The following is a 26538-nucleotide window of genomic DNA, read 5'->3' on the forward strand; positions in this document are numbered from 1 at the left end:
ATTCCCCAAGATAAACTGTATTCCTGGATAAGGTAGTTTCTCTATTACTCCTACTACCACTTCACCACTCTTCACTGGACTTTCCAACCTTACCTTATATAATGGAACACTACTCCTCGCAACCTAAATTACACATATTACCACCTTTTCTGGTAACATTCTTCCCAAACTACATAACCCCTCATCTCTTACCATTAAAGATTGACCAGCTCCAGTATCTCTTAAAATTGTGACTTTGTTACCTGCTCTGCCTGATACAGATGAGTAAACTTTACCCACACAAGTAAATTCTTTAAAGAGATATGGCACCTTCTTATCAATCACCTCTTGATCAGGCTGTATAATTTTTTGCACCTCCTTCGCTTCACTTGGGCTTTCCTTTACCACTTTAACAAACCCCACTGCCTTATCCTGTTTTACCGCATCAGCCTTCCCAGTGCTTTTCTTCAACCACCAACACTGTGACTTTACATGGCCTTGTTTATTAGTGAAAACATTTGAAACTTTTCATTTCTTTTCCACCCTCCTGGATTTATTTCTTAATCTGAGGTACACTGTCCTTATTATTTCCCATCAGATCACCTTTACCTTTACCACTTGAATATTGCTCATGTCCCTAGTTTCTATCCCTCACAGGCTGAAACTGATGTCGGAAACCAAGCTTTGATTTATGAACTAATTCATAATCACCTGCCATTTCTGCTGCTAACCTCACAGTTTTAACCCTCTATTCTTCCACATGAGTTCTCACTACATCAGGAATTGAATTTTTAAACTCCTCCAAAAGTATAATTTCTCTGAGAGCTTCATACGTTTGGTCTATTTTCAAAGCCCTTATCCACCTATCAAAATTACTCTGTTTGATCCTTTCAAACTCCATGTATGTTTGACCAAATTATTTCCTTAAATTTCCAAACCTTTGTCTGTAGGCTTCAGGCACAAGTTCATATGCACCTAAGGCGGATTTTTTCACCTCCTCACCCGTCTCAGATACCTCCTCCGGTAGAGATGCAAACACTTCACTAGCCCTACCTACCAGCTTTGTTTGAATCAATAATACCCACATGTCCTGTGGCCATTTCATTTGTTTAGCCACCTTCTCAAATGAAATGAAAAAGGATTCCACCTCCTTCTCATCAAACCTTGGCAATACTTGGACATATTTAAATAGATTCCCACCAAGCCTTCGACTTTGACACTCTTTCTCACTATCCTCATCACTATCCACCAACTGTACATTTCCCTTTATGTCTGCCAATCTTAACTGACTGTCATATTTCATGGCCATTTTCAGAAGTTCAAACTCTCTCTCTTTATCTTTTTCCCTGATCTGTACCTCACTTTCTCTTTCTTTTTGTTCTGCTCAGGCTATTCTTTCTGGTTTCCTTTCTTCTCTCTTTTTTTCCTCGCTCTCTTTCTTTTTCTCTTTCTTTTTCCTCGCTCTCTCTCTTTCATATTCAAGCTGCTTTAATTCTTTCTCATGTTCAATTTGTTTAATTTGTAACTGAATTTTTGCCATTTCTAATGAGTCAAACTGTATCTAAGTAACTTTGAATGCTTAGCCACCGCCATAATGACCTCATCTTTTCATATTTTGTCAGATAATGTTAGCTGCAATGTTTTTGCCAAATCTACCAGTCTGCTTTTAGTCTCTGTCCATAAGGTACTGCGTGTGACCGTCTCCTCCCCCAAAAACCTCAGAACCTCTGAAAGAGCCATTGTCCACAACCCACTTAAACTAGATTACCACACCTGAAAAGCAACCATAACATGCTCAGCCGTCACTGTCTTTAAGTTCACTAAGCCAATCCAATAGATAGACTTTTATCCACCTCGAGCCCCCAATTTGTTATGGGCCAGGGTTTAGAGAACCCCAAAGTGTATCATGGAGATCACCTGACCCGCAACTTTTAATAGATTGTGGTATGGGGAGCACACGACCCACTCTACAGATGTGATACAGCAGAAATGGAAAAGTATTTTTTAAAGAAAAACAATGTTTATTCTATGAACTCAAGTTAACCTTTTTAAAACATACAGTGAACATCTTAGCAACCATCAATTCAAATCCACCCCCAAAGAATACAACACTAAATAATGCGTACGCTGTCCTTTTAACATCCAAAAGACTTACAAAAAACACAACCTTTAACAGAAGCACGTTAGGTTAAAGTCACTTCTCAGAACATTTATAATTCTGAATTCACCAAATGATCAAGAGACAGTATTTTCATGGCAGAGAGAACAGCAGTACACCTGCTCTGTCTGGCTTCAGCTCCAACACTGAAAATGAAACTAAAATACACCCTGCTCAAAAATGAAAGTAAAAAGCTGACAGCCAGCCCAGCTCCACCCAGACTCTGACATCACTGATGAACACTCATTTCTTAAAGGTACATTTCTTAAACACACATTTCTTAAAGGTACTCTCACATTACAATTATCTACAGTGGGCGGCACGGTAGCATAGGGCGGCACAGTACCACAGTAGTTAGCACTGTTGCTTCACAACGCCAGGGACCTGGGTTTGTTCCCGGCTTGGGTCCCTGTGCAGAGTCTGCACATTCTACCTGTGTCTATGTGGGTTTCCTCCGGGTGCTCTGGTTTCCTCCCACAGTCCAAAGATGTGCAGGTTAGGTGGATTGGCCATGCTAAATTGCGCTCAGTGTCCAAAAAGGTTAGGTGAAGTTACTACGTTACGGGGATAGGGTGGAGGTGTGGGCTTAAGTAGAGTGCTCTTTCCAAGGGTTGATGCAGAATCGATGGGCCGAATGGCCTCCTGCACCATAAATTATATGAACAGGAGCTTCCCACCTTTCTCAGATCGCAAATTGCAATTTCTTTCCAGCCACCAGATGGCAGTGGTCCCGAGTTCACCAGGTCAGTGCATCAGATACCTTCTAGTTATGAAAGAAAACATCTGGAGAAAGAGTTCTCCCAGTCAATTCATCTTCCAACATTCAGGGATTTATTCTTTTGAGATGTTGTCTTGTTCAGCATTAACCACAATGTTTTTTCATCCTCCTTTATTTACAGCCTGTGCTTTGATGGAGAACAGAATAAAACAACTTGTGATGTCAAGCACCTTTAAATTCCTTGGGAAATCTTTAAACCTTTGTGTCCAAAGAAAAAAAAAGTGTTCTTGAAGACTTGCTGTTTTAATGTTTTTAAAGGTTGTAGTCAACTTGCTGCACAGAAAGATCCCCAAACAGCAGACAGGATTTACAGAGCTGTCTTTAGTGGTGTTGGATTAGATAGACAAGTTGGAGGACTCTCTAACTTCTGCTAACTGCAATAGAAAACACCAAAGGTTCACCACCCTCTGGGCAAAGGCATTTCTTCTCATCTCGGTCCTATGTGGCCAACCTCTTATTCTCAAACTGTGCTGCCTGAAAGTGCACTGTACCTAGGCCCACTCCCCTGCCCTGTCCCCACAACCCACCTAACCTGCATGTCTCTGGACACGAAGGGACATTTTAGCATGACCAATCCATCTAACCTGCATCCTTGGACTGTGGGAGGAAACCAGAGCACCCGGAGGAAACCCACACAGACGGGGAAACTGTGCAAACTCCACACACACACATAGTCACCCAAGGCAGATTTGAACCTGGGTCCCTGGCATTGTGATGCATCAATGCTAACCATTCTGCCACCATGCCGTCCAGTACTGGGTGAATAGAAATTTCCTCTAATTAAAATATTTTTTTGTTGCAAAAATATACTTTATTGGTAAAATATCTGAAAGACCATTAAAAACATTTCAAAATGGCCATCACACAAAGTGCAATAATATTCAGGTTATCTACTTACATTAAGTTGGACTATGAGGTGCTTCAATACAGTCAAAGCAATATTACAGACATGTCAAAATGGTCATTAAAATGATGCAAAGGTATTTGAATTGTGTACATAAATCAAGTTGCACTCTGAGGTGCTTCACTACAATTGTGATATATGTAATATTCACTTTGCTAACCATTCTGCCACCATGCCGTCCAGTACTGGGTGAATAGAAATTTCCTCTAATTAAAATATTTTTTTGTTGCAAAAATATACTTTATTGGTAAAATATCTGAAAGACCATTAAAAACATTTCAAAATGGCCATCACACAAAGTGCAATAATATTCAGGTTATCTACTTACATTAAGTTGGACTATGAGGTGCTTCAATACAGTCAAAGCAATATTACAGACATGTCAAAATGGTCATTAAAATGATGCAAAGGTATTTGAATTGTGTACATAAATCAAGTTGCACTCTGAGGTGCTTCACTACAATTGTGATATATGTAATATTCACTGTATACATTCAATGTGAGTCATTCAGTCCAAGGGGGTTCTATGCAATTCCCCTCCCCTCCTTTCACTACAGCTGAAAGGTCATAGGCAGCGACTTTCCCCCATTGCGCCTCTTCACCGGCTGCTCCAAGCTTTAGTGCATTCCTCAGCACATAGTCCTGGGCGAATATGCCAGTCTGCAACACTCGGTCGCGCATCACCCTTTGTGCTGGAAGACCAACAAGGTTCGCTTATACAAAGAGCTCTTTCACCGAGTTGATGATCCTCCAGCAGCAGTTGATGTTTGTCTTGGTGTGTCCACCTGGGAACAGCCCATAGAGCACAGAGTCCTGCATCACGGAGCTGCTGAGAAAGGTCTCTTCCCCACCACAGTCTCCTTGAGGAGAACGTATGGAGGGGGTGAGAGTCCGAGCGTGTAGGAAGGATCTGATGGGGAGGGCCTTTCTCACCAACACCCAATCTACTTGAAAGTTCTAGTGAGGAGGTATTCTGTCCAAATGATCTTGTTCATCTGCTCAGGGAACCATCCAATAGGATCCACTATCCCCTTTTCCCACAAGCACCTCCAGGACATTACGTGCAGACCCTGCCTGATGGACTTGTAGTCAAAGGTGTTTCTCTGCATAACGTTTTCCATAAGGGACAGGTGGTACAACACGGTACAACTACTTGGAGCGTTCTGCGGCAGCGTGGCCAGACCCATCCTTCACAGCACCGGGGGCAGGTAGAACTTCAGCACATCGTGAAATTTGGTGTTTTTGTACTGAGGATCTCTGCACAGCTTGATGCAGCCACCCACAAAGGTGACCATCAGGTTTAGGGTGGTGCTGGACATGTTTTTAACAACTTTATCTAGCGGTTTTTACATCGCGCCTCTTCAAACGCGGTCCATTTGTGACCACCAGATGTAGCAAAAAATGGCTCAGGTAATCGTCACAGCACAAGAGTGCAGAATGGGCCAGACCTGGGCATGTACAGCAACACCAAGAGTGCCTCATACCTGATGACCAGATTCTTACTTACAATGGAGAGGGAGAGTCGCTCCCACATATCCAGTTCCTAAAGGACATGGCCTTGCTCTTGCCACAATTTACCGTCACACTCGAGGCCAGTTTGAACTGGTCACAGACGTTGGTTAATCAGACAACGGATCCAAGCAGAAGACAGGGAACGGCGGAGCGTCTTCTACTCCAATTAAAATATTGGGAAGACAGAAGCTTTAATCTTCAGACTCTGCCACAAACTCTGTTTCCTGGCGACCGAGTCCATCCCTCACCCCCGGAAACAGTGTCTGTCTGAACGCTGGTGCCCAATTTGACCTAGAGATGAGTTTCTGAACTGTGTCATTATCAATATTGCCTCTTCCCACCTCCATAACATTCATGTTACGGGTGTTGCAGTGAGTGAATGCTCTTCAATTACATTTCTGCATTTCCATTCTCTCCTCCCAGTTTGACATGGAACCATAGAATCCCTACAGTGGAGAAGGTGGTCGTTCGGCACATCGAGTCTGCACCAACCCTCCGAATGTGCACCCTAACTGATACACCGTCAATTACCACAAGACGAGAATGGTGGAACAATCGAGGCTTTATTGAACAAGATATTGTGCCTCCTGTAGCTGGAACCAGAATGGCTGCAGCGCAGGAGAGCACACACTTTTATACGCTGCCTGCTGGGTGGAACCAGCAGGCAGAGATTTACCCTTGTACCTCTAATATACAGGCAGTGCCGTAATACATACAATATACCACTAGTGGTTTTTACCACACTACCTAGGCTCATTCCCCTGCACTATTCCTGTAATCTAACAACCCCACCTAAACTGCACACCTTTGGACTGTGGGAGGAAACCGGAGCACCCAGAGGAAACACACGCAGGCACAGGGAGAAAGTGCAAACCTCACACAGACAGTGACCCGAGGCCAGATTTGAACCCGGATCCCTGGCACTGCGAGGCAGCAGTGCTAACCACTGTGCCCATTGGAGTGTGTTCTGCTGTAAAAGTGCCATCAAAACAACATTCAAAAAAAGATGACTAGAAACACAAAACATATTCAAAAGCACAGTTTATTAAGCTTTACAACAGACCTTTTCATTATCTCAAAGTTAAAAGTATTAAAGAACATATTCTGAAACACAAAACCCAAATATACAGCAGCTATTACTAGATAGCATTGAAAACCTCTCTGTAACAGCCTTATACGGTGATACAAATGATAATACACACATTCATTTTCAATACTACTAACAAGGGCAGTAAACTCGGAGCAAATAGATATTGATCTTTATGTATTGGAAATCTCAGCCACTGCTGGGCTGCCATTCTGCTCCTCTTCTCTTAGCTTAGTCGGGAGCTGCATCTTCCGGTTGGCCGACCTTCCGTCTCAAGCCAAAGAACAAAGAACGAAGAAAGTGCAGCACAGGAACAGGCCCTTCGGCCCTCCAAGCCTGTGCCGACCATGCTGCCCGTCTAAACTAAAATTTTCTACACTTCCTGGGTCCGTATCCCTCTATTCCCATCTTATTTATGTATTTGTCAAGATGCCCCTTAAACGTCACTATCATCCCTGATTCCACCACCACCTCCTCCGGCAGCGAGTTCCAGGCACCCACAACCCTCTGTGTTAAAAGTTTGCCTCGTACATCTCCTCTAAACCTTGCCCCTCGCACCTTAAACCTATGCCCCCTAGTAATTGACCCCTCTACCCTGGGAAAAAGCCTCTGACTATCCACTCTGTCTATGCCCCTCATAATTTTGTAGACCTCTATCAGGTCGCCTTTCAACCTCCTTTGTTACAGTGAGAACAAACCAAGTTTATTCAACCTCTCCTCATAGCTAATGCCTTCCATACCAGGCAACATCTTCTGCACCCTCTCGAAAGCCTCCACATCCTTCTGGTCGTGTGGCGACCAGAATTGAACACTACATTTCAAATGTGGCCTAACTAAGGTGTGGAACGTGCAATGCAGCGGATTTCTGATGCCTTCCCTCGAAGGCAGCAGAGACAGACAAAAGGAAGCTACATACGGCACTATCCGTCATTAAGCTGGTAAGTGTAAAGCTCCCATTTTGAGAAGCCAGGGTAAGTATTGAAGATAATGTCTAGGATGGGTTGAGAGGGGTTGTGTGGGAGATCAGTCAGGGGGGAATAGGTGGTTGGGGGGGAGGTGGTTGGGAGGATGGTCAGGGAGTGGAGGGCAGTTGTGGGCTAGGATGTGGGGATGTATTAAGGGAGGGGTGGGAGGGCAGTTGGCGTCTGGGGAGCAGTTGGGGAAAAGGAGGCTTACTCAGAGGCTTCTGAACATGGAGAGGTATCAGTGCTGGAGCTACGCAAGAGTTAGAAGTGGTTTTAGTCCATAAGGCCATTAGATATGGGAGCAGAATTAGGCCATTCAGCCCATCGAGTCTGCTCCACCATTCGATCATGGCGGATATGTTTCTCATCCCCATTCTCCTGCGTTATCCCCATAACCCCTGACCTCTTCTCAATCAAGAACCTAACACTCTCTATCTTAAAGACACTCAGTGATGTGGCCTCACAGCCTTCTGCGGCAAAGAGTTCCACAGATTCACCACCCTCTGGCTGAAGGAATGCCTCCTCATTCAGTTTTAAAGGATCGTCCCTTCATTCTGAAGCTGTGTCCTTCTAATTTCTCTGGATAACTATTCCTGTAAGTCATTCAGAACCATCCACAGACTGCAATTTAACTCAGAGTCTCAGATGGCTCCTAACACAGGGTAACTGTCACCAGTTATTTGAGTTTCCTGGGCAGTACCATGCAGGTCCTATATGGGACTTCCAAGGAGCCCCAAGTGCCACTTCTGGGAAACCTCTAGGTACAACCCTCCAGTGAACGGACACTATGGGCCAATACAAATCTTTTCTTCAGTATTGCTGAAAATAGAGACATGCTGTTGAAGCTTGTCCCCTTGCATTCATCAGGACAGATGCAAGAATACCAAATTTCAAAGGGAGTAACAATATACACTGTATACAAAAAGGGGTGCTGATTGGTTGGCAAATCATCTCTGATTAGTTGCCATGGCAAATGGACCAGGGAGCTATTGATCCTGCAAATGTTTTTGTTTATCCAAAAAGGTGAAATATCTGGACATATTCACTGAATCTTGCCCAAAGCTGCATTTGTTTATATGGATGGGCCTGTCCTCTGGAGACAAAGGAAATACGTCCAGGTATTGTAGCTTTTTGGATAAATAAAAGCATGGGGAATAAAGCTCCCTGATACATTGAGGAGATTACATTCCTTATCATCTCCTCACTGACCTGCATTGCCCATTCTTTGTCAAATATGCTGATCATGTGGTCAGTCAGCAGAATTACTGCCCACTCTCTTCTCTTAAAAGGATTTGGAAGTCTTAAAGGGCAAAGCAGAAACTCTTTTGGCTGCGCTTAATTCATCCTGGAGATGGGATAGACATGTGACGCCAAAGAACCAGGATTTCCTCCATTTTGGTTTTGCTCCCCCATTGCAATCAGATGACTGGGGCATGACTGGTTGAAGCAAAAATGTCTGCTCCATTAGTGACCGCACCTGGACGTGATGGGGTTGTGCAGTTGAGAGTATAACTCCTGGTTAGGACAATGAGCAATACACAAACGGCCTTTCAGCCCAAGCAATCTGTGTTGGCTGTTAACCTTTCCATGCTCTCCGTTTCTATCTCCATTATTCACACTTATCTTCAATTCTCAATCAATCCAGTCAGAAATGGAAATGAGATGGTAAACTGGCCAGGCCCCCTTTCCATTGTCTGCCTGCGTTAGTTAGCCTCAGGTAGCTTTGTGCTCCTCATGTCGTGGCTCAGTCATTGCCGTCATCATCTTTCAATGATCCTTCGTCAAGGAAACATGGAATGGCATTTGTCAGGTTGGGAATTTGAATGTCTTCAATCTCTACCCACTGGAGGTGGAAACTTCCACTGGGAATATGGAACTTGGATGCTCAGTATACAAGGGAGGAGACCAGGATTAAGTCCTGAATCAGATTAACCTGAGTTGGGCCAGTTTTAGGTTGAAATTTGGTCAGTTTAGGGGCTTGGACATTTCTGTCACATTAAAAGTCATGCAGGGTCACATGTTAAAGTGCCGATCATGCAACTTGTCTTCTGCTCCAAGGAGGAGGAGGTAGTGTTTTGTCCCCTTGCTTCAGTCTGTGTCTCATCACCAGTAAGCTCACGCAGTAACTTCAGTTGTGCTTCGATCCCTAACCCCAATGATCTCTTCATTATTTGCAGGACTAGAATCTAAATTAAAAATCCCCCATCGCTGGGTTGGCTAATTGCCCAGAGGGACAATCCGGTATCAGGGCTACCAGCTCACCATAGTTTTTGGTCAGCAGTTTCAACTGGTATCAGAGCTCTGAAACCCGAAAATGGTCATTTGTGGCTTCCCGCCCAGTTCAAACAGGTACATGGAAGCAGGGATTGCCAACAGGTCCACTTCCAGTTTCTATCTCCACTGCTTCATTATGCTGGTCAGAAAGTGTTTTTTATTAATTTAGTTGTTATTAGTTTATTAATTTTTCTAAGTTTAATAAGAGTTGAATTAATTTCATCGAATTTACAGTGCAGAAGGAGGCCATTCGGCCTATCGAGTCTGCACCGGCTCTTGGAAAGAGCACCCTACCCAAGCCCACACCTCCACCCTATTCCCGTAACCCAGTAACCCCACCCAACACTAAGGGCAATTTTGGACACAGAGGGCAATTTAGCATGGCCAATCCACCTAACCTGCACATCTTTGGACTGTGAGAGGAAACCGGAGCAGCCGGAGGAAACCCATGCACACACGGGGAGAACGTGCAGACTCTGCACAGACAGTGACCCAGCAGGGAATCGAACCTGGGACCTGGAGCTGTGAAGCAATTGTGCTAACCACTATGCTACTGTGCTGCCCATCGTTTATTTTTTACTATTTGTTTTATTTTTATTTATTTTGTGCAACATTGCTTATGTTCAGTCAGATTTTAATCTCATGATGACTCTGTTATTGGTGAGGTGGAACTGTCCTGCTTCTCAGGGCTGAAACACATTGAGGCGGAGGAGAGCTATCATTTTGAAACACTACCTTTATTAACGAAACAATGATAAGCGGTTCTCGGCCATCATCTTAACTGATACACATCCACGATTTACTTATCCTATTTTAACAATGATTGAACTGAGTAGCTGAGCGGTGTCAAGATCAATTTGTTCACTACCCACTATTCGAGTATTCGGAGTGTGGAGCTGCTGAACCTGAACAATGCACAAGTGACACTAATTCAATCCATTTTGAATGCTCCCAAGTAACTGGATGCCTCATCGACATCTACTAAAGAGACATTTGATACAGTCACAAAGATTTTGTCGCCATTGAGCAGACTGAAGACCCCTCCTTGATAGACTGAATACAAGTTATGATTGCCCGAGCACCAAGTGCTGGCCCCCCTCAAGATCAAAGTTGGCTGTGGGTATTTGGACATCTTCCTGTAGACGTACTGAATCAGCTGATATTCTCTTGTGACCATGGGATGGTCTGCGTGGTAACGGAATAAAATCTGGGCATAAATATAGTACAGGCCTCGATGCTTGATTCTCAAGGATCCTTGGCTGTAGCGCATCTCTCTTAGATGTGCCAGTCCCACCTTCTCCTCCCAGGAGATTATGGGTTTCCCTTTCAGTCCAGGAAAACTGGTCTCGAGATCTGAGTGAGAAGACAAAGGCACAAGATCTGAAAACGGCCATTTAACAGGATAGCAAACCCCTACCTGCTCCACCCCTCACCAACACATCCCACCATCACTTGTATTAATCTAATGTTCAGGTAAACTGCTAAGTTTTGTAACAAAACATGGTGTGATTCTATCAATGGCTAAGTGCCGAGAGAAGCTGTGCGAATGTTATTGAGGAATGGATTGATTGAAAAGAGTATTCCTCACTGTGGTTTTATTCCTTAAAATGATGCATAAATACAGCGAGTTCATTAAATTTACATGGGAAAGTGACATTTTCAGCAGCAACATATTAGGGTGAGCCCTGACTTTGTGCTGATTACATTACTGACTTTGTGTGAGTGTCTGGTTATGAGGTTGCTGCATCTAAGCTGCCGGTGGTGGAGATGGTGAAGGTACTTTGACAGGACGAAGGTGGGGAAGGAACTCAGATCGAGTGTTGTTTTAGTTACGGAGAAGATCCTGTGTGGGGAAGTTAATGATGGTTGAGAGAGTTTAGAATAGAGAAGCTGCAAAAAGCAACGCCTGGTACAGACAGGCCAAAAATCATCAGCTTTACTTTCACTATTGTTACGAAAGAGGTTTTCCCCAGCGAATGAGAGATGGCTGTGGGGGAACCTGTGACCGGATATGGGCGGGGGGGGGGGGGGGGGGGGGGGGAGAGGTCAGAGGTTCATAAGGATTAGGCCTAGGGAGCATAAGCAATAGATGTGCATGAGCTACCATATATTGACCCAGAGGAGGAGAGAGCTGCAGTTGAAAACTTCACACTTTTGGAGAACCAGGCTGAATGCAGAAGGTTAAGAGGGGAAGTGAAAAACCAAATAAAAGAAGTGAAGACAGAGGGCAGGATTTTTCAGTCCCGCCCTCGCGAAACCGAAAATTCTCACCCAAGTTCAATAGACTTTTAGCCTGTTCGGCATAATGGGCTGGTTTAGCTCAGTGGGCTAGACAGCTGGTTTATAACGCAGAACAAGGCCAGCAGCGTTGGTTCAATTCCCGTACCAGTGTACCCGAACAGGCGTCGGAATGTGGCGATTACGGGCTTTTCACAGTAACTTCATACTTATGACAATTAAAGATTATTATTAGTATTTCTCTGTGACGATTCCCACGGCAGGCAGGACCCGAATATGAAAAGAGACTAGCAATTAACTAAAAGGGTATCCCAAAATCTTCCGTAAGCATATAAATAATAAAAGAGTTGCAAAAGGATAGCTGATTAGGGACCAAAAGGATGGATTTACTCATGGAGCCACGGGCATGGCTGAGATAGTAAATCTGTTTTCATCGAGGAAGAAGATACTGTAGAGGCCATGATGAAATTCAGACATTTGAAAGGTATAATGTTGATACAGAGGAGGAATTGGACATGCTGATTGTACTGAAGAGTTGATAAGTTACCAGGACTGGATGAGATGCATCCAAGGATACTGAGGAAGAGAGATTAGAAATTGTGGAGGCACTGGCACAATTATCCAGTCTTCCTTAGTCTCAAGGGATGAATTATAGAAAGCCTACAGTGTAAAAGGAGGTCATTTGGCCCATCAAAGCTGCATCAACCCTCTGAAAGAGCACCCCACCCAGGCCCACTCTATCCCTGCAATCCCATATAACCATCAGAACACTAAGGGGCAATTTAGCATGGTCAATCAACCTAACCTGCAATCCATAGTGGCATAGTGGTTAGCACTGATGCCTCACAGCTCCAGGATCCCGGGTCAATTCCGCCTTGGGTCACTGTCTGTGAGGAGTCTGCACGTTCTCCCCATATCTGCGTGGGTTTCCTCTGGGTTCTCCGGTTTCCTCCCACAGTCCAAAGGTGTGCAGGTTAGATGGATTGGCCATGCTAAATTGCCCCCGAGTGTCCAATGGTGAGGTAGGGTTCCAGGGATAGAGGGGGAATTGGGCTTGGATGGGATGCTCTTCTGGAGGGTCAGTGCAGACTCGGTGTGCTGAATGGCCTCGTTCTGCACTGTAGGGATTCTATGATCCTATGATTTACAATGCCACATCAGCGAACAAGTTCAGGCATTCATATGTGCGCATCTATGTTTGTGCTGCCCATCTCCCTGACTTCAGATGCTCAGTTCCTGTTCTGATGCTTTTTTACTTGATGAATCTTTATACTTCCAACCTTTTTCTTAAAATTACTATTAATTTATTGCTATGTTACTTTTTTTTATAATTGAGTGAGTACACAATTATGGGTTATTTTGGTGACCATAGGTACAATAACATTGGCCCTCTGGGAAAATCAGTTCCCATTTACATTTAAGATGCATTTTTCAGGGACCAATAATGTCATAGGTGCGAGGACTGCTGGTATAAAGATAAATCCAGTAACTATAGGGCAGTCATTTTAACTTTGGTTGTGGAGAAGCTTCTAGAAACAATACGGCATCACAAAATTAATAAAGAAAGCCAACAACAATTTGATTAGGGTAAACACTGTTGATGTGGTTTACGTGGACTTTCAAAAGGCATATGACAAAGCACTGCTCGACAGACTTGAGCAAATCCATAAAATCCCTCCAGTGCAGAAGGAGGCCATTCAGCCCATCGAGTCTGCACTGACCCTCCAAAAGAGCACCCCATCCTATCCCTGTAACCCCATCTAATCTTTGGACACTAAGGGGTAATTTAGTATGGCCAATCCACCTAACCTGCACATCATTGGATTGCAAGGTTACAGCTCAAGGAATCAAAGGGACAGTAGCAACATGGCAATGAAATTGGCTGAGTAACAGGAAAGGGAGGGTAGTGATTAATCGATATTTTGCAGACTGAAAGAAGGTTTGCCGTGCAATGCCCCAAGTGTTGGCTGCTCTTCCCGATATGTATTAATCAGGGAATGATTACAGCATAGATAGAGGCCATTCGGCCCATCATGTCAGCACTGGATCTCTAAATGATTGATACACCTAGTACTACTCACTCGCCTTCTCCCTGCAACTCTGCACATTCTTCCTTTTCAGACAATAATCCAATTCCCTCTTGAAAGCCTCGAATGAACCTTTCTCCACCACACCTTCAGGCGATGCATTTCAGACCTTAACCACTCGCTGTGCAAAAAAGTTTCTTCCCAAAATCCACTCCCTCTTTTGTCAATTGCCTGAAATTTGTGTCCTCCGCTTCTCAATCCTTCCACCAATGGGAGCAATTTCTCCCTATCTACTCTGTCCAGATCCCCTCATTATTTTGAATTCCTCGATTAAATCTTCTTAACCTTCTCTTCTCCAAGGAAAACAGTCCCAACTTCTCCAAATTATTTTCATAACTGCCGATCCTGATCCCTGGAACCATTCTCTTTCCTACACTCTCCAATATCTTCACATCCTTCTAAAGTGTGAACTGGACATAATACTCCAGCTAAAGCCAAACCAAGAGTTCTCTATAACCTCCTTGCTCTTTTACTCTATGTACCTATTAATAACACCCAGGGTATGTATGCTTTATTAACCACTCAATCTGTTAAGGCACCATCAATGATTTCTGCCCTTGAGAATTGTACCTTTTATTTTAATTGTCTTTCTGCATTTTTCCAACCAATATGAACCACTTCACATTTCTCTGTATTAAATTTAATCTGCCACTTGTCCACCTATCCCACTAACATGTCTATGTCCTTTATGAGTTCTACATTACCCTTCTCATAGTTCACATGCCTCTGAGTTTCGTGTCATCCCCAAATTTTGAGGTTGTGCCCTGTACATCAAGGCCGAGATCATTGATATATATTAGGAAGAGCAAGGGTCCCAAAACTGATCACTGGGGAACGCCATTTTAAATTTTCAACCCGAAAAACATCTATTAACCATTACTCTCTGTTTCCTGTCACTCAGCCAATGACCTAGACTTTGGTGTAAGAGTTCACTTCAAAATCCTTTTAAATAGAGGGATCTTCTGGCTGCTGAATGCAGTTTGAGTTGTGTGAGATAAGTGACGGTTGAGGGAAATGATTGATAAAGGAGTATGCAGAGAGTTGCATAATCTCATCCGGATGAAAACAACAAGGTCAATTGGGTTATTTTAAAATACGATGGACACCTTATTGATCCTGATTCACAAGGCACCAATTACAAGGACTGGAAACTTCAATGCACAAATGTATCAAAGTTACAAGCTGACTGGTAGATAGGAAGGAACGTTTTCAGTAAGTAGAAGGATCAATGACCAGGGGGGCATCGATTTAAGGTAAGGAGCAGGAGGTTCAGAGGGGATTTTTCACCCAGAGGGTGGTGGGGATGTGGAACTCACTGCCTGAAAGGGTGTTAGAAGTGGGAACCCTCATAACATTTAAGAAGTGTTCAGATGAATACGTGAAATACCATAGCAAACAAAGCCAAGAACCAAGTGTTGGAGAATGGGATTAGAATAGATAGGTGCTTGAAGGCCGGCGCAGACGTGATGGGCTGAAGGGCCTCTTACATCACTATGATTCTATGGCCATCTGTCTCCTCTGTACACATTTGGCGCTGTTCCTAACAGGCCCTCACCAAAATGGCATCAGATACTATCTATGTCAGAACTGTACGTGCAAGGTGCAGATGGCATTTTACATCCGAAACAGCATCTGTAATGTTGAGCAACGGAGCCAAATTTTACATCTGCAAACTCCACTTGATACCTCCCTGCTGTGTGATGCTCAGATCGGAAGCTGGGGGGGGGGGGGGGGGGGGGGGGGGGGGGGGGGGGACAGGAAGATGACGGAGGGGGTGACGGCAGAGAAGGGTGGGGGTGCCATCTTCAAGGTTTGCCTGGAGTCTCCAGAAATTAAAACTTTTGCAAGTAATTCTGGAAACCGACTGTCCCAGTGTTGGAAAGAGTGCCTTTTATTCCTTTGAACACTTTGCTTCATTCATTATAAAAATATTGGAGATGGAACAAAATAGACTGCTCGTTAGTGAACATGTCCAAATAGGATTGATGAACTCCTGTCCCAGGTACTATTGCACGGAAGGAACCACAACAAGTTGAATATGTTGGAAGATTTTTCAAAGGGAAAATGAAATAGCCCTGGTGTGGGTGTGGAAGGGAGGTGGGTTAAATTCCTGCTTCAGCTGTAGTCTGAAGGATTGAACCGGATTCTACTTCATTAATGCTAAATGGAACTTACCGGAAGAATTTCTGGTTGTTTTTTTTATAGTGAGGTGAGCGTAGGGTGTCAGCCATGAATTCTTCCTCATGCGATTGGATCCCTTGAGCAAATCTGGAAAGCAAACATACTGTGAGTGGAAAGTGCCAACAAGACACTGCTCCATCTGCAACATCTGAATATGTCCACCACTCCTAGCCTAACCTCAAAGGTTTGCGTATGGCAGAAAGACCCAACTCAGCAGCCTTGGGAGGAGGCAGATGAGAGGAAACCTAAAGATATCCAAAGCACTGAGGGCAATTGAACGGTTAATCCTGAGTACTGCGCATTAACTCAAGACAGGTGGGGAGGGAGGCAGACGGGCCACAGGTTCAAGATGAGTAAAAGACACAATGCCATACTGACATCATTGAGTTGTCTTTCACACTGAAGGGGTTCAACATGGAATGGACACAAGCTAGGAATGGAAATGGAAACTCTGGAGTCTTCCAACAGGCTGTGGAGAATTTGACCATTTTTTATGGAAGGGTGAGGGAGAAGCTATCAAATAGCTTCCCTTATCTCGACCTGCCTTCTTGAATATCTGCATATTTACACAGGTTCGTCTTCTGTTTGTCTTCTCACAGAAGGAAAAAAATAGTTTGGACCAGTATTCTTATTTCCCAGTTTTTACTTTTCTTTTCCTTATGGACTGTTGAAAAAGCAGAGGCAAGCCAGATAGCTAGTAACACAGTTCCAAGTCACCCAAAGCCGTAATTGAACCCGAGTGCCTGGTGCTGTGAGGCAGCAGTGCTAACCACTGCGCCATAGTGTCAACCACTGCACCATAGTGGCAATCAAAGGAAAGAACTTAATGCACTGTCACAACATTTAAAAACATAGCCCAGCTTACTTTTAAAATGGAGTCTGTGTTTTAAAGTAGGGAGACATGGCAACCAATGGGTGCACAAAAGTCCCAGAAGCAGCTAAAGGTAATCTTTTAAAAATTAATTTAAGAGATGCCATTAGCTTGGTCAGCATTTATTGCCCATCCCTAATTGCCCTTGAACTGAGTGGCTTGACTATTTCAGAGGCCATTTAAGCATCAACCACACTGCTGTGGGTCTGGAGTCACATGTAGGCCAGATGGGATAAAGACAGTAGATTTCCTTCCTTAATGGACATTGGCGACCCAGATGGGCTTTTAGCATAATGGGTTCCAGGTTTTCTTTGACATCTGCCCAATGTCCCTTCTATAAGACAGCACCTCCATCATTCTCAGTACTGCCTTGCAGTCTCAATCTGAATGATTGACTCAATCTGAATGATTGACTCAAGTCTCTGAAATTGGATTTGAACCCACAATGTTATGACTCCGAGATGGGAATGGTAAGTTTTCCAAGCTTTCCCAGGCCACGAGCGCAAGTGCAGCCATCACTGATTATCACAAAGTGCAATTGGAGCTTCTGGAAAGGGAAGCTTGGGGACATATAGGACCAGCTAGCCTGGATGTGGACCTCACACATTAGTTGCAGTGAGCACTCTCACTGAAGAGTCATGTAGGATCCGAGGCAGGCTCATGGGTAGCATGGTGGCACAGTGGTTAGCACTGCTGCCTCACAGCAGAGACCAGGGTTCAATTCCGACCTCGGGTGACTGTCTGTGTGGAATTTGCACATTGCAGGGGAGGCAGTGGCGTACTGGTATCATCACTGGACAGAGTCATGCTCTGGAGACCTGGGTTCGAATCCTACTACAGCAGAAGGTGAAATTTGAATTCAATAAAAATCTGGATGTAAAAGTCATAAAACCATTGTTGATTGTCAAACCCATCTGGTTCACTAATATCCTTTAGGGAAGGAAATCTGTCGTCCTTACCTGGTCTGGCCGACATGTGACTCCAGACCCACAGCAATGTGGCTGACTCTTAAGTGCCCTCACTCAGGGATGGGCAGTAAATGCTGGCCCAGCCAGTGATGTCCACATCCCATGAACAAATTTTTTTAAAAATTGTCTGCGAGAGTTTCCTCCAGGGGCTCCGGTCTTCTCCCACAGTCCAAAGATGTGCAGGTCCCCTCATATATTTCGACAAGGTCAACTCTCAGTCTTCTAAAATCCAATGAGTATAGGCCCAACCTATTCAACTTTTCCTCATAAGACAACTCATCTCAGGAATCAGCCTGGTGCTCTGAACTGCCTCCTACGCGAGTACATCTTTCCTTAAATAAGGTGACCAATGCTACACAGTACTCCAGGTGCAATCTCATAAATGTCCTGTACAGTTCCATCCCCCCTGTCAACATTCCAGTTGCTTTCCTAATTATTTGCTGTAACAGGATGTTAACTTTGTGTGATTCATGTACAAGGAGGCCCAGATGCCAGATCCATTTAAATAAGATTTGTTTTTTTCTATTCTTCCTGCTAGCTTTATATTAACCTGTCTATATCCCTTTGCAAACTCTTGGTGTTCTCCTTGTAACTTGCTCTCCCCTTATCTTTGTAACATCAGAAAATTTGGCTACAATACATGCTGCCTCTTCATCCAAGTCATTAATAGGGATGGTAAATAGTTGAGGCCTCAGCACTGATGCCTCTGGCACTCCATTAGTGAGTTTGCCAACCTGAACATAGAACATACAGTGCAGACGGAGGCCATTCGTCCCATTGAGTCTGCACCGACCCACTTAAGCCCTCACTTCCACCCTATCGCCATAACCCAATAATCCCTCCTAACCTGGACACTAAAGGCAATTTAGCATGACCAATCCATCTAACCTGCACATCTTTGGACTGTGGGAGGAAACCGGAGCATCCAGAGGAAACCCACACAGACACAGGGAGAACGTGCAGACTCCGCACAGACAATGACCACCCAGCGGGGAATGGAACCTGGGACCCTGGAGCTGTGAAGCCACAGTGCTAACCACTTGTGCTACCATGCTGAAAATGACCAATTTATCCAGACTCTCTGTTTCCTGGCTAATCCTTTATCCATGCTAATAGTAAGTAAATTCGCCGCAATCCCAGATGACCGCAGTCCCAGATAACCGGAGGATCACCACGCCTCAGGCGAGGGGCAAGGTTGATGAATAACCTCAGCCGGTACAGGAATTGAACCTGGCTGTTAGTCTCGCTCTGCATCACAAACCAGGTGCCCAGCCAACTGAGCTAAACCGGCCCATGCTAACATATCACTCCCCGACACCATGTGCTCCATCTCCGAAACCTTGCCCCTCGCCTGAGGTGTGGTGGTTCTCAGGTTAAATCCCCACCCATCAACTCTCCCTCTCAAAGGGGAATGCAGCCTTTGATCATCTGGGAGTACGGCAAATTTACTTACTATTAGCATGGATAGAGGAAGGGTGATATTAAATGTTTCTCCACAGATGCTGAAAAACCTGTTGAGTTTTCTGTTTTCACTTCAGATTTCCAGCATCCATGATGTTTTGCTTTTATTAGCATGGCTCTTATCTTGTGCAGCACCTTTTAGTGGCACCTTGAAAATGCCTTTTGGAAATCCAAACACTGATTCCCCCTTTATCCAACCTGCTTGTTACATCCTCAAAGAACTTTCATAAATTTCCATTTCACAAAACCATGGTGACTCTGCCTGACTGACTGTATTATGATTTTCTAACGATCTTGCTGCTACTTCCTTCCAAATGGATTATAGCATTTACCAAATGACAGATGTTAGACTAACTGGCCTCTCCTTTCTTGCTTTCTGTCTCCCTCCCTTTTTGAAAAGTGATATACAGTAAATATGTAGAGTGGACCAGGACTTTCAATTTATCATTGCAAATTCCAGAATTCTGAGTTTGAGAGTTTGAGAGGGAAAGAAAGAAATCAATGGAGAGGACAAGGGTATGAGGGTGAGCGAGTAATGGGGTTGGCGGGAGCAAGGAGGAGTATAGGAGGATGAGAAAGTGAGATAAAAAGAGTGGGTCATAGAGAAGGAGACTGTGCGATGAGCAGGTGTGTGTCTGAGAGTAGGGGAGTGAGCAGGGAGCGATAAGAGAAAATGAGTTGAAGACATGGAAGAGATCCAGATGGTGGATAAAGAGGGAAAGAAACAGTGTGCGGGATTCTCTCAGCCCACGCCGGGTTGGAGAATCGGTGGACCGGGCACGATTCACGCGACGCCGCCCGACCACCGGTCACCGGAGAATCGGCGCCATTGGCACCGGCACGGCGTCTGTTGGGGGCCGCTCTGCGAGGCCCCCCCCCCGCCGATTCTCCGCCCGGGATGGGCCAAGTGGCCACCCAAAAAAGCCCGAGTCATGCCGCCGCCGTTCACATCTGGTCTTACCTGGCGGGACCTCGGCATCCATCCTGTCTGGGGCGGCCTGGTTGGGGGTGGGTCCGACCTCTGTGGGGGCCTCCACCATGGCCTGGCCTGCGATTGGGGCCTACCGATCGGCGGGCCGGCCTCTCCTGGTGGGGGCCTCTTTTGCTCCGCACCGGCCCCTGTATCCCTATGCCATGTTGCGTCGGGGCCGGCACGGAGAAGGACGCTACCGCGCATTCGCACCGGTCGCAGCGCGTATGCGCAGACCCACGGCGCCCATTTGACGCTGGTATTTGCAGCTGGGCTGGAGCAGTGTGGGTCGCTCCAGTGATGTGCTGGATCCTCTGTAGGGTAGAGGATTGCTACACATAGCGGTCCGATGACACCATCGTTATAACTCTTCAGTATTTACGACGGCGTCAACACTCTGCCGTCAGATGGGAGAATTCCACCCCAAGAACTGGAAAGAATGAGCATTGGAAGGGCTGAGTTTGACTGCCTCAATGACCAATCTACTGGATAATACTCAACATCCTGACTCCACATGGAATGGCCACATCCAAGCTACTGATCCATCAGAACCATCCCCGAGGAAGGCTCACATTCTGTGGGGAACACGACTCCCACTGAATTAACAAACATCTTGGTTGGAATTCTCCGACTGTTGGGATTCTCTGTTTCTGCTGGCACCACGGGTTTCCCGACGGTGTAGGTGATGTCGATAGGAAATCTCAGTGACAAGCGGCGGGATAGAGAATCCCGCTGCCAGCGAATGGCGCGCTGCCAAGAACCATGCGCGGGATTCTCCGACCCCCCCCGCCAGGTCAGAGAATCGCCGGGGGCCGGCGTGAATCCCGCCCCCGCCGGCTGCCAAATTCTCTGACACTGGAGATTTGGCGGGGGCGGGAAACGCACTGCGCTGGTCGGCGGCCGGTGGCAGCGGCCCCCCAGGCGATTCTCCGGCCCGCGATGGGCCGAGTGGTCGCCCGTTCTTTGCCGGTCCCACCGGCATAAATTAGAGTAGGTCCTTACCGGCGGGACCTGGCGGCGCGGGCGGCCTCCGGGGTTCTCAGGGGGGCGCGGGGGGATCTGGCCCTGGGAATTTCCCCCATGGTGGCCTGGCATGCAATCGGGGCCCACCGATGCGTGGGCAGGCCTGAGCCGTGGGGGCACCCTATTCGTCCGCGTTGGCTGCTGTGGTCCTTCGCCATGGCCGACGCGGAGATGATCCCCCCTGCGCATGTGCTGGGATGACGCCAGCATACGCTGGCGCTCCTGCGCATGTGGCAACTCGCGCCGGCCGGCAGAGGCCCTTCGGCGCCGGTTGGCGTGGCGCCAAGCCCCTTCCCCGCCGACCAGCGCGCCGCAAACCACTCCGGCGCCGGCCTAGCCCCTGAAGGTGTGGAGGATTCAGCACCTTTGGGGCGGCCCAACACCGGAGTGGTCAACGCCACTCCTCGGCGTCGGGACCCCCCCCCCGCCTGCCAGGTCGGGGAGAATCCCGCCCCGTGTGTATGAGGGACCGGAGAATCCAACCCCTCTACTCCTAGACCAAAATGTGGTGGCAGACACCAAGTCTTACCTTTGTGTCGCTGTTTTCCTGCAGCACCGTGAACCACCTGAATAAAAAGAAGAACAGTTGATACCTTTTTATTTGCATCAGACACAACATGTCACCTATTCCAGGGGAAACTGACTGACAGGCAGGGAATTTCTTTTGCACATCTTCACGTGCACATTATTTTGTCCCTTTAGGGAATAGTGGGGGGGAGGATTCCCAAGTTCATTATCAGCCCGATAAACTGGGTATGAAAGTTCCTTCGGTGTCCTGCAAGTCTGCCCTTGGGCTTAAACTGGGAGCTTCCTGTCCAGAAGTAGGACTACCCGCTGTGCCACAAGACTTCCGATAGACAGGGAATGGATGGTGCCAGTTCCAGTGGAATCTGATTGACTCAGTGCACAGGCAGATCCCAGGCCAGGGGCTGGTTTAGCACACTGGGCTAAATCGCTGGCTTTTCAAAGCAGACCGAGGCAGGCCAGCAGCATGGTTCAATTCCCGTACCAGCCTCCCCGAACAGACGCCGGAATGTGGCGACTAGGGGCTTTTCACAGTAACTTCATTGAAGCCTACTCGTGACAATAGCGATTCTCATTTCATTTCATTTCAGATCCCAATGTTTGTTAGGGTACTGGACAGGAATCCCAAACATTGTTTTTTTCACTTGTAAAACTGAGGAAAGGATACTTCAACCAGTAATGATGACTCTGACCAATAGGATTGTTTTATTGAAACAAACATTATTATTAACACAGGATTAAACACATTCACATCACAAAAAATAGCTTTCAAATTAATCGTTGAACAATTCTCAAAATAAAAGGAAGCCTTTTCACTTTTAACTTAAACCTTCTTTATCTCCAATTAAGCAAAGCCCATTGCAGGTCAAAAGCCACTTATAAATAAAATTAGCGAACACCAGGATATTTGCTGTACTATTGTGTAGAGATTCCCTTTCAGAAACAGCTTGTAACATCTGCCTGTCTTGCTCAACCTGACAGCATTTGGCAAAACTGCTGTTCAACTTAAAAACTCCTAGCAGACTGCCAAACCTATAGCAAACTGCAAAATTACAGACAAACCTGGCTTCTCCCATTAATTGTATCAGGCTGAATTCTCTGTTGGCGGGATTCTCCATTCCGCCGGCAGCGTCACCCCGCCCGTGGATTTCCAGGCGGCATGGGATGGCTACAATGGGAAATCCTATTGGCCAGCGGCTCAATGAAGAATCCCACTGTCAGCAACGGCTCGCCGTTAAGAAAGATGTGGCTGGTGAGGTGGAGAATTCACCCCAACATCTTTATCCCACTCAGATCTCATCAAATGTTCTCTCGGGCCTTCTGATATCGTAATTCCTCTTTTGTCTCTCCTGCTTCGGCTGCACCGTCCTGCCAAATTGGGAAATAGCAGGCTCGGTCTGGCATGCAGTTGCCATCCCATCAATAATTACGTTGGGGTAATTCCCAGCATGGTGTGAGGCAAGGTTCGGTAATCAAACTGGGATCCAGCCAACCTTGTGTGCGTGAAGACCGCTCGCTGTTTCTTCATTCAGTTCTTGAATGACCAATCATATAATCATAGAATCCCTTAGAATGCAGTAGGAGGCCATTCGGCCCATCGAGTCTCCACCAACCCTCCGAAAGAGGACCCTACCTAGGCCCAATCTGCCACTCCTAGCCATGTAATTCCACCTAACGTTTGGGCAATTTAGCATGGCCAATTCAACTAGCCTGCACACCTTTGGTCTATTGAAGGAAACCAGAGTACCCAGAGGAAACCCACGCAGACACGGGCAGAATGTGCAAACTCCACACAGTCACCCGAGGTCAGAATCGAATCTGGGACCCTGGCGCTGTAAAGGCAACAGTGCTAATCACTGTGCCACCGTGCCCCTGTCTGTTCCGTCCGTTTTGCCAGATCATGGGACAATGGGTGGGACGGCCCATATGAAGAGGCCTCACACGTCAATATTAGTTATTTTCTGGGGTCATAGTTTGAGGACAGCAGTTGCTGTTTTATGTTCATGAAGGCTTCACCCTGTGGTGCCTGCCATGAACACCTCTGATACTTTTTCAGTAACATGCAGGGGTGACAACAAAGTGGACAAATTTGAGATGAATTTCCCACAGTAATTTATCGGGCAAAAAGAGATTTTAACTCTGTTGTATTTCACAGGGTTGGCACCTCCTTGATGGCCTTGACTTTATCCTCCACGGGGTGTAGGCCTTTCTTATCTACCCGGTACCGCAGGTTGATCACTATCTGGAATACACATTTCTCCACCTCGTGATGTACGCCTGCAGTGGAAAATCACCTCAAGACCTCCTCTTGCGAGGTGATTAATTTTGGGAGGGCAAATTTGAATGCGGATTACAGGGTCAACATCAGCGGCCGAATTCTCCCATCGGGCGACAAACAGCCGATGCTGGATTCACTCCGGCGTCGGAGGCCGCTCCTCGCCCCCCTATTCTCCACCCCCCCCCCCCCACCCACCCCGGGGGGCTAGGAGCGGCGGCGCGTTAATCTCGGGCGCCGGGCCTTGACGCTTGCGCCAAAGCGGCGCACCAGGAGTGACGCGGCCGACAGCACCTAAGTGACGTCAGCCGCGCATGCGCAGGTTGGCCGGCACCAACCCGTGCATGCGCGGTTGCCGTCTTCCCCTCCGCTGCCCCGCAAGACATGCCGGCTTGATCTTGCGGGGTGGCGGAGGGAGAAGAGTGCGTCTTTTAGAGGCGCCAGCCTGACGATCGGTGGGCACCGATCGCGGGGCAGACATCTCCTGAGCACGCCCGTGGTGCTCGATCCTCCCACAGGCCCCACACACAGAGGTCGCGCGCTGTTCACGCCGGCAGCGACCAGGTGTGGTTGGCGTCAGCGTGAACCGGTCGGGTTCGGCAGGCCGCTCACCCATCCGGGCTGGAGAATCGCCGGTCGCCATGAGAAACGGCGAGCGGTGATTCTCCAAGCGACCTGTCGAAAAACGTGACACGCCATTTGGGGGGGGGGGGGGGGGGGGGAGAATCGCAGGGGGTGCAAGGGCGGCGTGGCGTGTTTCTCAGAGAGTGGTTAGGGTGTGGAATGGACTGCCTGCTGTGATAGTGGAGTGGGACACTTTTGGAACTTTCAAGCGGTTATTGGATAGGCACATGGAGCACACCAGAATGACAGGGAGTGGGATAGGGCCTGTTCTGTGCTGTACTGTTCTATGTACTACCTTCCACAGAAGTTAACTTCAGCCATTATCACAGCAGTCTACATCCCACCCCAGGCAAAAGTTAAGAAAGTGCCAGGCAGAAGTTAAGAAGGTGCTTGATGAATTGTACACCGCTATAAAAAAACAGTAAAACAATACACCTGGAGTCCTTGCTCATCGTGGCCAGGGACTTCAACCAGGCAACCTCAAGAGTGTACTGCCAAAATTCTACCAAAACATCTCCTGTCCCACCAGGGGCCCAAACATCCTTGACCACTGCTACAAAAACATCAAGGGCATCTACGGATCCATCCCCCAACCGCACTTGGGAAAATTGGATCATAAGCCAGTGCTCCTTCTCCCGGCAGAACAAGCAGAAACTTAAGCGGGAGAATCCAGTTAAGAAGGTCATGTAGTGCTGGTCCGAGGCAACAGAAGAGTTCCTACATGACTGCTTGGAGTCAGTGGACTGGTCCATATTCAAGTAGTCAGTGGCCAACCTAAACGAGTATGCCATCACCATTACAGACTTCATCAGTAGGTGTGTAGAAGATTGCGTACCAAAGAAAGCAGTAGTTACATTCCCCAATCGGAAACTATGGTTTAATCAGGAGATTCATTCCCTACTGAAGACCTGTTCTGAGATATTCGAGACAGGAGACATTAGCCTATACAAGAAATACAGGTACGATCTCCACAAAGCCATCAGGGATGCCAAGAACAATACCAGACTAAACTAGAGTCACAGAATAACGTCACGGAATCTCGTTGGTTGTGGCAAGGCTGAAACAACATAACAGGCTACTAAGTAAAGCTGAGTAGAATCTCCGGCAGCAGCGCATCCCTCCCCGATGAACTCAATGCTCATTTCAAATAGGAAACCAACAAACCGTTGTCAATTGCCCCAGCAGCCTCGGACACACCCATGCCTCACGGTAGCATGGTGGTTAGCATCAATGCTTCACAGCTCCAGGGTCCCAGGTTCGATTCCCGGCTGGGTCACTGTCTGTGTGGAGTCTGCAAGTCCTCCCCGTGTGTGCGTGGGTTTCCTCCAGGTGCTCCGGTTTCCTCCCACAGTCCAAAGATGTGCGGGTTAGGTGGATTGGCCATGCTAAATTGCCCGTAGTGTAAGGTTAATGGGGGGATTGTTGGGTTACGGCTATACGGGTTACGTGGGTTTAAGTGGGGTGATCATTGTTCGGCACAACATCGAGGGCTGAAGGGCCTGTTCTGTGCTGTACTGTTCTATGTTCTATGTTCTATACCCACCGTATCAACTTCCAAAGTCAGATCGGCCTTCTTGAAAATAAACCCTCAGAAAGCAAAGGGTTCTGATGGAGTCCCGGGATGCATGAGCACTCAGATCCACCGCTGATCAACTGGT

At 46.7% G+C, this 26538-nt stretch overlaps 1 protein-coding gene across 1 annotated transcript in view; it reads right to left on the reverse strand.

Moving 5' to 3' along the window:
* Window positions 1-10375: 10375 nt before the first annotated feature.
* The window catches only part of tnfsf11 (TNF superfamily member 11), a 67004-nt gene continuing 50841 nt past the window's right edge, over window positions 10376-26538 (reverse strand). The window contains exons 3-5 of the mRNA XM_038801255.1: window positions 21986-22022; window positions 16158-16250; window positions 10376-11010 (exon numbers count right to left, since the gene is read on the reverse strand). Of these exons, the coding sequence (XP_038657183.1) occupies window positions 10589-11010; window positions 16158-16250; window positions 21986-22022 (552 nt within the window). The 3' untranslated portion in view covers window positions 10376-10588. The remainder of the gene's footprint in view (window positions 11011-16157; window positions 16251-21985; window positions 22023-26538) is intronic.

This window comes from Scyliorhinus canicula, chromosome 7 (genome assembly GCF_902713615.1).
Source record: "Scyliorhinus canicula chromosome 7, sScyCan1.1, whole genome shotgun sequence".
Taxonomy (NCBI): domain Eukaryota; kingdom Metazoa; phylum Chordata; class Chondrichthyes; order Carcharhiniformes; family Scyliorhinidae; genus Scyliorhinus; species Scyliorhinus canicula.